General features: G+C 37.6%; 1 protein-coding gene across 3 annotated transcripts in view; it reads left to right on the top strand.

Moving 5' to 3' along the window:
• PDS5B (PDS5 cohesin associated factor B) overlaps positions 1–12,781 on the top strand; it is a 99,908-nt gene extending 87,127 nt beyond the window's left edge. Inside the window, exons 30-35 of one of the 3 annotated variants that reach the window (XM_005516304.2) lie at positions 1,623–1,768; positions 3,781–3,880; positions 7,383–7,825; positions 7,917–8,018; positions 10,921–11,062; positions 11,897–12,781. In XM_005516304.2, the coding sequence (XP_005516361.1) occupies positions 1,623–1,768; positions 3,781–3,880; positions 7,383–7,825; positions 7,917–8,018; positions 10,921–11,062; positions 11,897–11,932 (969 nt within the window). In that variant the 3' untranslated portion in view covers positions 11,933–12,781. Of the gene's footprint in view, positions 1–1,622; positions 1,769–3,780; positions 3,887–7,382; positions 7,826–7,916; positions 8,019–10,920; positions 11,063–11,896 lie in introns of all 3 variants that reach the window. The other 2 variants (XM_014249692.2, XM_014249701.2) reach the window with 2 other exon arrangements.
• Positions 12,782–13,438: the final 657 nt, after the last annotated feature.

The following is a 13,438-nucleotide window of genomic DNA, read 5'->3' as shown; positions in this document are numbered from 1 at the left end:
ATTAATGTGTCCTGTTCTAGATGACAACATTAATTTGTTACCTTGTGAAAGAAAGAAATTGCAGCATCTTCATTACCCTTAACTTTGCTAATGAAGCATTAGCTGTCAGCTAGTAACTTAATAATAAAGGAGGATTGCAAGCTAGGAAAAGAAGCAGATTTCTCTTCGAGAAGTTGGAAGTCAACATTTTTGGATTAGAATAGATCATCATTAAAATTATTTTGAATCCTAAGTTAACTTCTATATTATTTTAAATTTCTAGTGCTGGGTACTCTAGCTCTTCTTGTGTTGTTTTGAAACTTTGTAACAAACAGGAGAGGTGTTATTGCCCACCAAAATTTTCAATTTCTTAGCTATCACGAGAGGAACATGAAATGAAAGTTGCTCTGGGGAGCCTTATTTTTATGAGTGGAAGACTGGCTTGGATGGATGTTAGTGGAGTTGGATGTAAGCAGGGTACACTGAGGGCAGGAAGGCTTTGAGTGTAGATTCTGTGAAAGGGAGGAGCTGTTTGTACAGGCCCTCTTAGTCCCTCTTTAGTAGGAAGTCCAGTTCAGTGTGAATTTGAAAATCTCTGTGCTTTCCAGCTCTTTCAGCATACACTGTTTAATATTTTGTTCTAAACTAATAAATGTAAATTGTTAAGCTGGATTTAGTTCTCCAAGATTTATTTTTGGAAAGCATATGCTATTTTTTTTTTTTGTGCTCAGTACAGAATGAGTCTTTGTAAGTGTAAAATTCCCTCTAGCTATACAAGTCTAACCAGAACTTCCATGGTCCGTAGCTCTGAAAATGAAACACCCAAGGCTGATGTGATATGCACATTGAGCTTTTTGTAGCTGTCACTAACTGCAGACAGAGCTAGAATATAATATTGAAAGAGAAGATGGATTATGAGAAATGCAGAAAATGGTCTTTAATTCAACATTTTTGTACATGAGTGTTTGGCATTCTCCTTAGGAGTGATTGTACTCTTTCAACTCTCTCGAAAGTTGGTATGAGCCGGAGGCATTCAGCAGGTCTGAAAGATAATCCAGTTAAATTAATAACCTGAAGCTCACCAGTGTCTGGAAACTGTGGCACTTATTAAGAGCCTAACATTTTTAAATCTGTGCAAGAAGAATCAGAATGTTCTCCACAGTATTTGGCTTTTGAGATTCTCATTCCCAGTTGAAGCTAATGTGGTTGCCAGTTTAATGTCCCCTTTGCTGAAAGGGCCATCCTGCTGCTATTTCTGCTTCGCTGGGCCAGGTGCTTATCTGATGCAGATGAGGAGCTAGTTCAGGTAGATTAATCAGTAGAAAGCAAATGGCACACAAAGTGATGCAGTAGTGCCTGACTGCACGCGCTGGTGAATGTACAGCACTTCCAGTGAGAAGAGGACAGAATCTAAGGCTAGTGAGAAGAATACCAGCTTTGGTGGCAGCTAATTATTTGATTGAAGCTCCCTCAGCTTCCTTCTGGTGTCTGTTGTAGCTTTCATACGAAAATGTTTATCACTTTGTGTTAAAATTAACATAATGATTGCAGAAAGTGAAATCTGTGAATATTTTAAGCATGGTACATGTTAACAATATCTGAACGTGTAGCTTAAAATAAAGGAAATATATTTTTGGTTTCAGCCCAAAGCAGCCAATGTTCTTGGAGCAGTTAATAAGCCTCTTTCGTCAGCAGGAAAGCAGTCTCAATCCAAATCTGCACGAATGGAAACTGTAAGCAATGCCAGCAGCAGCTCAAATCCAAGCTCTCCAGGAAGGATCAAAGGGAGGTTGGTAGACAATAAAGGATCTTTGATATTTCAAATATTTGTAATGGAAACTTTGAATACTTCTACAATGTTTTCTAAGCAAAAGACAGAATTCTTTTGTCATACATTGAAGTAAAGTTATAGTACCACATTGGCATAACTGAAACCATGAATTTGGCTTTCTAATACCAGAAATAAATTTTCTTTACAAAAAAAAAAACCAACAAACCCAAAACCACAAAAAAGTCCCACAAAAAAACCAATCAAAGCAAAAATCACAAAAAACCCACCAAAATTAAATTACACCCAGAATTAGCTGAAGGAGGAAAGAAAAGCCTTGTATGCTTTTTTTTTGAGGGCAGGGTTGGGATTTTCTGGGGTGTGTTTTAGGTAGATGGGTATACTGTCTGCCACCACGTATATATGTACATGTGTATGTGTATACACACAGCTGCAGTCCCTGGCTGTAGTGCTACAAACTCAACCCACACAGGGAAAACTGGCAGCTCATTGTGGTGGTCCTGCATGACGTCCTCCTCAAGTCCTGCACTTTGCTGGACTTGGCAGACAAATAGTTTTGAATTCTAGATTAATTTTGTGATGAAGAGGTGAGTGTACTGTAATGCCACATAAGTTATCGTTTAGTTGTAGATCTTTAAAATTATAGATGATAATTTTGTGTCAGTTTTGTAGGTTATTCATCAGTTACTGTATCTTCAATGTTTTTTCAACTGTCACAATGTCATTAGTTTGGGTTTTTTTTACTGACAGTGAGAGATTGTATAGCCTCTGCTATTTGTATTCTTCTACTGTTTCACATTCTTTCAAGACTGTTAGGAAATGTTATGTTTGAATTGAAGACTTCTCATTTGGGACTTCTGTGACTACTCAATATATAATATTAATTTTAAATGTAGTGCAGTGTTTTACAAGAAATATTTCTCCACTAGAAAGTCTGCAGAAAGGCTTATTTCCTACAAGTCATGCAGGCTCATGCTGCACTGTATTACTGGTTAATGACTGGTGGACTCCAGATTCTTCTCTGTATCAAGCAAAATCAATCTGAGAACAAATTTTAAAAAACACTACACTCACAGCCTGACATGTTCTGTCATCTTCATCTCTCCAGTTCACTTAAGTTAAAGGTATTAGTGTTTTGGGTTGAGATGCCAAAGACAAAGAGGTGGGAATGCTTTGGGATGCACAATATTTCCATTTCATTCTGTCTGAATATGTACAGGCAGATTTGCATCTTTTGAGAGGATGTATAAAGCCTAAGCTTCCCATTACATCCCAGTTAATACAGATTGTACCCTTGTAGGAGTGAGAACATCTTTCACTCACTATGCCATGCCCAGACCAGGGAGTTGAGTTTGTGTGTTTGAATACCGCTTTTCATTTTGACACATAGTGTATTTCTTTTCATTAAAAACGTGCACTGGTATTCAAAAATGTTGCTTCTGCAGATGAAATTAAATGACTTGTGTATTTGCTTTTGTGCATTACCTATTATCTGTGGGTGTCAGTGTTTTACATATGCAGGAGGCATTATTGTCCACATTTATGTTAGTAGAAACTGAAATAAAAATGAAATTGCTTCTGCAAAAAGTAGAGGGAAATTTGAATTGCTGTTTTATTGCCTAAACCTCACCATAGGAAGTTGTGCATGCTTTGGCCGGTCTGTCTGTGGGGATCTTTGATGGCTATGGGAAAGTGTAGGCAGTTGTATGGAAACAGAGATCTCTTGCAACTCACACTCTTCTCTTTTAAAAGACTGCTTATCTTTCCCTTTCCCTACTTATCTTGAAAAAAGAAAATTGAATGTAGTTTGTGATCCAAAAATTGTCTTGAGACTTAGATGATGTGGCTTGTGATACTTGGTATCTATAGTACCCACAGTGAAAGGTTCCTTCTGCCAAATTGTTCCTGGTTTATTAATATATTTTTTAATGAAAATTGTTGTCCTTAGTATTTTTTTAATGGTTGCCCAATGTATTATACTAATGAGGGAAACATATGTTTATTCATCCTAGGCTTGACAGTACTGAAATGGACCACAGTGAAAATGAAGAATTCACACTGACTTCACCCTTACCAGGAAAGAAAACTGACAAAAGAGACGACTCTGATCTTGTAAGGGTGAGCTGTTAAAAGTTGATGTGATGATATTTGAGATCATTCAAAAAATATACTGAAAAATGAAACGGAGCTGATATTTTAAAACTACTGGAAATTGTATTTAGAGTTAGATAGGAAAACACAATGAAAAACACAATGGAAAAAAAAGGTTCTGTTTCTCATAGAATCATATAGCTTGCAAAAGACCTTTAAAGGTCATCAAGTCCACCCATTAACTAGGAAGAGTGAAGTCCACCACAATATCATGTCCCTGAGGTTACTGAGGCTTTGGAGAGTGGTATTGTCCTTAGTAATTCTTACCAACAGATTTATATATAAATGTTGTTCAGTAATAAGAAAGGTTCCTAATGAGGATGTAGAACATTATTTGGACTCACTCACATGTAGTGCTTTAATATGTAAAAGAAGTTGTAAGCAGGCTAAATATTATCTTAAGCAGTATTTATACCTGTATCAGAATAGAGAAAAATAAACCACTGAAAAAAATTGTAATTGTATTGTAATTCTAAAAGCAGGTCAAATAAAATAGTAAGAATTTCCCATACCACTAGTAAGTATCACTTCTTTGTGCTGTAATAGCAGTTGACAGTCTGTAAATATGGGATATGCATGAGAAAGTAATAAAATAAGATTTGATAGAATTGGATTTTCTAGGCTGCATTGAAGGTGTACTGTATCTGATGTCACCGCTACTTTATTTCTTTTTACCGTCTCTAACGTTTCTTTTTTCTCTCATTATGTCATTCTGGTGCATTTTTCTAGGTTGCTTGGGACATAAGCTACTGACTAGTGAAAATTTCTGAACTTTTGCTTGTCTTGAAGTATAAATACCTATCTTATACTGTGGGAAAAGCAAACCAGTTTATAACTAAATAAGAAAAATCTGGAATCTCTTGTCAAAGAAAACCAAAACACTTTTGTAAACCTTAAAGTCTGAGAGTCCAGACAGCACTTTGAATGCAATTCATGTTTAGAAGCATTAGCGTGAACTAATGCTAATGCTAGTAAAATTAGTTTAACTACTGAGAAATCTCAGTGCAAAATATTTGCTCAGAGCTAATAGAGGTCAGTGTCTTGAGTACTTTTGAGAGCATCATTCCACTTCGAATCTGTAAGCAAGTTGCTCAAGGTCATGGATTCAGAGCTCATTTTTGGTTTTTTGGAGATGGGCAGCAGATTACAGCAAGCATTAACTGAGAAGCAGGATTTTAATTGGGTAGCAGAAGGTCCATGTTTCAAAGGTATCTTTCTTCAGGATATCTGTCCAGATAAGCACCTTAGATTAACAGATTAACGCCTGTAGAGTAACACCTTAATTCTAAGGTGTGGGACACTGTTTAGCTTCAGGGAGAAACTTCACTTTGAAAATTAGCTAAAAGGAGCTGCAGTGACACATGTGCATCTGCAAAAGCAAATAAAGTGGGGAATAAAGAGAATGTCACTGAAGACATGAACTGACAGGAGATGTCATCATTGTTCAAATATTTTTCTTATTTCCTTCTAGTGTAGTTTTTTGTCTTTCGATTTCTTTTACTTTTTACCCTCATATGCTTCCTAGATTTTCTTTCCGCTTTTCTTGAGAAAGATTTTTGGTTAAAATGAAAACATGAATAAATATGTAAGCTGACCTCTATCTTATGTCACAAGGCAGATGTAAAGGGAGAAAACCTTCATTCAGGTTTTAAATTATGTAGATGAATTTTCTGATTATGAATTTTCTCTGATTATGTAGATGAAATTTCAGTGTGGCAAATACTTACAAATGTGTTGAAATGTGGTAGTGGTAGTATGAAACAAACATTGGTATGAAACAGAAATAGTGTAAATATTTGGACTTTTGGATAATTTCATGATGTGAAATGAAAGAGTCATGGTACCCATGAAATTGTGGATGGGTAGTATTTTCTACTTTTATTTTTCTAAGGGTTGGTTGGGGCTATAGTGACTGCTTAGGGCTGTAGTAGCTGCTTATTGAAATCTTTGTGCTGTTTACAGCTCTTTACTGTGCTCTTTAGAGAGCTAGAGCATGGAGAAGTAAAGGAATAATTTCTGTTTTCAAACCTTATGATTCAGAAAGGGTTCTACCTTTGTTGATATGTTAGAGGGAAAGGCTGTCATCCAGAGGAACCTTGACGGGCTTGAGGACTGGTCCCAGGGGAACATCAGGAGGTTCAAGAGCCCCAGGTGCAAGGTCCTGTTCCTGGCTCCAGGCAATCCTCAGTATCCATAGAGGTGGAGGGATGAAGGGATTGAGAGCAGCCCTGCAGAGAAGGACTGGGATCATTTGTGTATGAGAAATGGGACATGAGCCAGCCTCATGAGCTTGCAGCCCAGAAAGCCAACCGTGTCCTGGGCTGACCAATAGGAGAGTGGCCAGTGGGGCCAGGGAGAGGATTCTTGATGTCTCATTTTCTCTCTTGGGACCCTCATCTGGAGTGCTGTGTCCAGCTCTAGGTCCTCGTTTGAAGACAGACATGGAGCTGTTAGAACAGATCCAGAGAAAGGCCACGAGAATGGTCAGAGGGCTGGAACAGCTTTGCTAAGAGGGATAGGCTGGGAGGGTTGGGATTGTTCAGCTTGGAGCAGAGAAGGCTCTGGGAAGACCTTATTGTGGCCTTCCAGCATGATGGGCGCATACAAGAAATATGGAGAAAGACTTGACTTGTCCTGTAGTAGTGGGACAAGGGTCAGCGGTCTTAAACTGAAAGAGGTGAGGTTTAGGTTGGACATAAGAAAATGATTTGTTTACAATGAAGATGATGCGACACTGGAACAGGTTACCCAGATAAGTTGTGAATGCCCCATAACTGGAGATGTTCAGGGCCAGGTTGGATGGGACTTGGAGCAACGTGGACTAGCACGTTGGTGCCTCTGCCCTTGTCAGGGTGGTTGGAATAAGATAATCTTTGGAGGTCCCTTCTAACCCAAACTGTTTGTTTTTTTAAGGCTTGGGAGGGTTGTTTTGCTGCTCAGAGCAAATGTTGGTACAGGTCTGACAATAGTGACTTGGCAGCTGCCACTAATTCCTGTGTTTCCTTCTAAAACTGTAAAGTCAGGTTGCCCACTGTCTTCTGTAGTAGTGCCTTGCCAGTGCCAGCACAGAAGCCAGGCATAACCACCCTGTAGCTCACAAGAGCTGAAGACATAGTTGGCAATTCCCATCTTCTCTTTATATTTTCCTATTGATAAAAACGCAGTTATGGATGTTCTGTCCTACTTTGTTGGACATAGCAGGGGATACAAATGAGGAAGGCCTTACACACTTCAGGGTTTTAATTACTCACCTTTCAAATAATCTTTTCCCCTTGTCTGGTATTTTATATGTAGGTGTGTGTTTAAATTTTTTTGCAAATGTTTTTGAAATAGATATGGTAAACAATCTGGGAAAACTTAGGAAATTTGAAGATTCTGTCTTGTTGGAGGAAGCTTCTACATGTGTCTATTTAATATGGCAGTTGAATTTTTTTAATTTAATGGTGCATTTTTGCCTTTTCAGTCAGAGATGGAGAAGCCCAGAGGAAGGAAGAAAGCCGCTATCACAGATTCAGAAGAGAAGCTAAGCATAGATGACCTGAATAAGCTGGGTCAAGAGCAGAAGCTTAGAGGTAGTCAACGGGGAAGGAAGAGACCTGCAGTTGTATCAGAAGCTGATGAAACACAATGGCAAGAGGAAAAAAGGCTAAAAGAAGATGTGATAGAAAGTGAGGATGAACAGAACAGTCCACCAAAGAAAGGGAGAAGAGGACGCCCTACCAGAACAAATAATGGGGCAACACCAAAGGAAGAACCAGTGGCAAAGTCATCAAAAAGGAGCAAAAAAAAACAACCACCAGCAGCTGCAGTGGAAGAGGAGGAGGAGGAGGAAGAAAGGCAAACTGAAAATATTGAACAAAAACCAAAAGGCAGGCAAAATAGGACATCAAAAAGAACACAGCAGAGGTAAGTCCATCTTCTTATAAGCTGTGTATTTTTTATCTTTGGACATTAGTTATAATTTGATGCTTTGCAATTTGGGTCTTCCTCAAAACAGAGCAGAACCATCTGAAACTAGTACAGTTGAATCAGCACAGTCTACGCCACAGAAAAGACGAGGAAGGTCATCACAAACACCACCAGCACAGCAAAAAAAAGTGTAAGTGTTCTAAATCTGTGTTTAGTGAAAATTAAATAATGCCTCTGTGCCCCCAAGCAAACCTTTACTGAAAATATTTCAGAATACTGTAGTTGACAGTTAAGAAAATAAATTGCTATTGTTTTTCTAAAACGTTTTCCTTAGCTGCTTCTCCTAGGGCATCTCATGACAGAGCAAGAGGCTGTAAGTAATTTTAATGTGCTCAGGTAGCATGTATGTAGCTTTGCTTTCCTATGAGAAAAGTCAATAAAGCATACAAAGGCCTTGAAGATGGGGCTTTATTAGGATTTAGAGGAGAGGAAAGTTGCCCTGTTTGTTTTGGATAGCGGGAAAGAATTAAATTGCTACTGTGGCGAAACAGAATTGTGGAGAATTAAGTTTATTCTGATTCTTCTTAAATTAATGTTCACTTTCTAATTTGTGGCCTTCTTAATATACACTTGAATCATTTTCATGTCAATAAAGTTTGTGATCAGTGAAGGGCTGTAGCTTCTGAAATTTTCAAGTGCATTAAGTTCCCAAATGAAGGTGAACTTTGTCCTTGGCTAGCTTCGGTTTTTGTGCCTGCTGTGGGAAAATACAGGTATCTGTACCTTTTCTGTACATGTATAGATAACATATGTAAGCAGAGGTGCACAAGGGGTTATTTGCCCGCTTGTATCAAACTGCAGCTCATGGAGAATATTTACTTTTCCAGAACCTGATATAAATTCCTTAGAGCACTACTTGGGGACCTCTACTGTCTGGCACTTGTATATCTCTGTTGTCTTTCTGGCTTCTGGGTTTAGCTAGCATCACATTGCTCTTCCTCTGGCAGTGTAGTGTACTGACTTGCCTTATACCAGGGATCTTCCCTGCAGGAGAACCTTGCCTGAACAAGCTTGTACCCTCATTTCAAATTCTGGACTCACTCCAGATCACATGATCTGGCATTTTCCATGCACAGCATCCTGACCTTTCCAGTTGCCCTGCCTCAGGTCAGACCTCTGCTTCTCCTTTACTCTGTAACCAGAAACACAGGACCCAACACTGGTTGGTTACTCCAGAAGTCACTGCTACAAGTGCAGTAGAACAAGAGTTGGAAACTGCTACTGCCATGCAGGGAAGACAAACCAACAAATTACTGTTGGTTGATGTGCTATGTGGTGTTTGTCAAAGATGCCCTTTACTAAATATTTAAATAACTTTTCTCAGTAAAGTTGGTATGTTTCTTTACTCCATTTTAAGCTGACAGTAAATCATGTCACAGCCCACAATCAGTAGCAAGTACAGCTCTTGTTCATGTGTATGTACGTTGTTCTGTCAGGGGGAGCCCAAGTAAATTGTTTCAGGGTTCAAAATTGTTGGGTCTATTCTAGATTACATTAAAAAAAATGGGTTTTGTTTGTTTGCTTTATCAGACAACCCACATTTTGACTGTTATTTTTCCAAATCTGCAAGAAAAAGGTGAGACAGTAGCTGTTTAAAGTGCATTCTAGTCAAGCCTTTCTCCCTCATCTGCATCAGTTTTCACTGAAGGAAGATGATAGACTGAGCCAGCATTGTGTTCCACAAGATAAATATATTTGTACCAAATGCTAAAAGCTTTCTGGGCTCTTTGGGAATGGATTTGGCATAAGAATTTGGGATTTTGTGTATGAGGTGATAATGTATCCTGTGGGTGGTAGTGTATAACCTATTTCTGATGACAAATTGGGTTACCAATTAGTACCTATGAACAGACTTGTTTTTGTAATATGTGAAAGGAAGACCCTAGCTTGTGAATAATTCTTTTGCTTCCTTTTCAATTCTGTTGCTTCTGTCAGTCTTGGAAGACTTGAGTTGGGCTAATTAGTGTTAAGGGGTGGCATGCTGGTTGGTTTGGAAATACCATAATTGCTATGCAGTTGAGAGATTCTATTTTGTCTGTATTTAGTGGTTCTCAGGATTGAAAATTTCTACTGCTTTCATGATATGATTGTTTTGGACCTGTGCCCCCACTGGAGATTAAAGTGTGTCTGTTGTGTGCCTGGAATTGAGTGTCTGGTTTCATTTCAACCAAAACGTCACCAACTTTGGGTGCACCAAGAGCACACCTGAAGTAAATGGGATGATCCAGTGATTTGATTCTGAATTGTGCTACTGTCATGTGGGTGCAGCTGTGGAATTTTAGATACATCTGTAGCTGGCTTTTTTTTGAAGGCAAGGGGTGTTGGCTAATTCTCATTTTAAGCAAATGGGTGCATTTTGTTTGTGGCACAAATCCCATAACCAACACAGAAAGTTTAAGCTGTTGTTGACTGATTGTTCTAGATTATCCTGATTAAGGTATTGTTATACTGGTTATCCCTAAGACAGCTTGGAAGGTTTGCATTTAGGTTCATTATAGTGTTAATTTCATGAGTAGCAGTATGGGTTCTTCTAGGATGTAGATGAACTTACTCAAATTTGTTGTGTAAAAGGTCCTGGAGAAGTAGAGTATAGAAAACCAACAATAGAGAGAAACCCAACCAATATAGAAAAACAACCAATAGAGAGAAAACCAACAAACATTATTCAGTCTCTGGCTGTTTGGCTTTTCCTGTTCAGTGGTTAGTGAGTGTTGTATCAACCTATTTTAAGCCTGTATTGTGGCACTGAAGAGAAAAATCTGCTGTGTCTATAGAGGCAAAATTGTTCAACTTTGTGATCCTGGCCTTCTGTGTGGAAGAATTTTGGTTTCAAGTGGTGTTGTCCAGCCTCCTAGTTTCACTTCATTTCTGTGCATGGATGAAGTAGACAGGTGTAAAAGACAGCAGCATTATATAACATGAAATGGTAAGGCTGCTGTTTCTGTGAACTGGAATATATGCTCATACAGTTTGTACATATTGCAGATGTACATGTGCTGTGAAGGTGATGTTTATTTTTCTTCTCATTGTAGCCGTGCGGGACGTTCCAAACAAGCAGCCAGTAAAGAGAATGAATCCAGTGAAGAGATGGACATGTTTCAGAGTGGTTCACCTGTCAGTGATGACATTCCTCAGGAAGAAGTAATGGAAGAAGAGGAAGTTTCCACAATCAATGTAAGACAAATGGCTGAACTGTTCTTTGTGAGGCTTTGTGGTGTGCTCTGTGTACTGATGATCAGAGAATGACCTCTGTTTTTAGAATGACTTCTTCCCGTTTTTAGAACTTAACTTCCTCCTTTTAAATGAATGGGGTGGTTGTCAGCTGCCACTGTTGTGTAGTGGAGCTGCACTGTAGTTTCCTAGAGAAGCTACATTTCTTAGAAAATGTCACTTTTCATCAAGTATCTTCTAGTTTCTGTCCCATGTAGCCTTTCTTATCTGTATGCCGGAATTGTGTAGCATCTAATGGGAATTAATTTCCAGGTAACACCTACCTATTCTTCTCATCTGGATTTTAATAGTGACTAAAGCTTCTTTATATAAAACAGACACACAAAATGAATAGTACTAGAAAATAAGTGTGGAGTCTTGGAACAGAATCTTAAACTGATTTCTTCATCTTACCAGCATATGTTAAAATGAGTTCATTTTTATATTTATTTCATACAAATACACTTGCAATGTTAGCAGTCATACTAAAACCGAGAATTCCTTCACACTTTTGGATACATCTGATGGAGCATCTGAGTGTATGAAAACTCTGAGAAAGGAAACTGCATTGTTGTGAATTCCATTAAGGATACAGGCTCAGTAACATCAAATGAAATTAGTTCATGTCATTGACTTAGACTTGTACTTGAGACAAAATGAGTAATGAATGCTACTGTATATGGATACTCAAACATAATTGAGTGAGCCTGACCATTTTTTCCATTATAAAATGTATTGGTTCTTGAATTTTTCAAATTTTTTCTGTAAAAACATTTAAAATATCTTTTCTCCAAATAGGTCCGTCGCAGAACTTCCAAAAGGGAAAGACGATGAGTGAGCATGTAGTTACCAGCCTTCCAGGTGAAAGCTTTGAAGAATGCTTTTAATATAAAGCTTGAGACTGAATGAAGCTGTTAGTGCACAAATGGGGTTGCTGAAGAAAAGACAAAACCTATTTTACTGCCCCTGCATTTGCAGTCCCTAGGTCACAAGCTTTAGCCACACACATGTTGATATCATTAACTGTGGATTTTTGTGAAGTGTAATGTGCGCTGGCTTTGTAGACATATGAACTAAAGAAGAAAACTGTAAATAGTTCTTTTTTTAATGTTTCTGACTTATAAAGTGCTTGTATAGCTTTTATCTGCGGCTTTAAACTGACAGTACCCCACTGTTTATTGGAGCGATTGATATAAAAAAAGAACAGAGTTTGTTGAAAATTGATCTCAAGCAATATCTGTCAGTGTTTGTATTTGTACTCTTGTTGACATTTAACTGTGAAAAACAAGTCAGTTGAACAAATAGTGCCACATTCTTTTGCCACTATTTGTCGAGGAGAAGAAGAGGAAGAAAAAAAAAAGTCGTTTCCTTCATGAATATAACCTAGTGTTTACCTTCAGGCACCCACCTATCATCAGAGGTGCTAAATTACTTTCTTTTACAGTTGAAAAATATTGGATAGAATAATACAAGAGATGCAAATTTGGAAAGAAGTTTTGTTTTACACCTCAGTATTGATGCCAGACTTTTCTGGACTTGTAGTGGCATTGAAAATTCAAAAAGGATTTAAAATATTTTAATTTTAAAGGTGTGTTATTAAATAATGTACTGAATACCCTACCCACTTTATTATTCCCTATCAGTTTTTATTAATCTACTGTATCAATAAAATTCTGTAACTGAGTTTTTAATAGTCTAGTATGTTAATGTGTATAGATATTTCCTTCTGAACATGATGTTCACAAAGAGCAAATTATTACTACATTATAATATGAAATCTGATATATAAACATTAGTGAAAATACAGTTCTTATTACAATGTAAAGTTAATCACAAAGAGAAATTTTATTGATGCAGTGTGTCTTTATAAAGCTGTTCTTGAGAGCCAAGTGTTTTGTATTTTATAGTGAAGTTGCATGTTTATGAAAAATGTGCTGAAAATGGGATGTAATGTTTTTTTTTGAAACTCGTATCTAGCAGTAGTATATGGTAGGTTGCCTCATGAGAGATCCTTTTATTGAGAGTTTATTGTACTTTCCTGTTCTGTTCTTGTTTTTTGAGCCAAATTTTTTTTGGTATGAAGAGCTAAGTTTTTGTTGAATAACCAGCTGTCAGTTGTTACAGCGAAGGTATTCAAGATTTGAATGAAGCTCCATTTTTATTTTGTGCTACAATAGAGAGAGGTTGGTTTGTGCTAGGTTTTTTTGGGGGGGGGGGGGTGTTTGTTTTTGTTTTTTTTTTTGTTTTTTTGTTTGTTTTTTTTTTAGTTATAATCTGAGAAAAAACAAAAGCAACAAAATACATAGAGCAGTATCCTGTATGCAGTTTAACAGTTTACAA

The sequence above is a fragment of the Pseudopodoces humilis genome, chromosome 2 (assembly GCF_049639895.1).
Source record: "Pseudopodoces humilis isolate 2021_Gansu_Grassland_sample_001 chromosome 2, ASM4963989v1, whole genome shotgun sequence".
In the NCBI taxonomy this organism is placed as follows: Eukaryota; Metazoa; Chordata; class Aves; order Passeriformes; family Paridae; genus Pseudopodoces; species Pseudopodoces humilis.
Note: the sequence above shows the minus strand (reverse complement) of the source record. Positions and strands in the feature narration are given on the sequence as shown.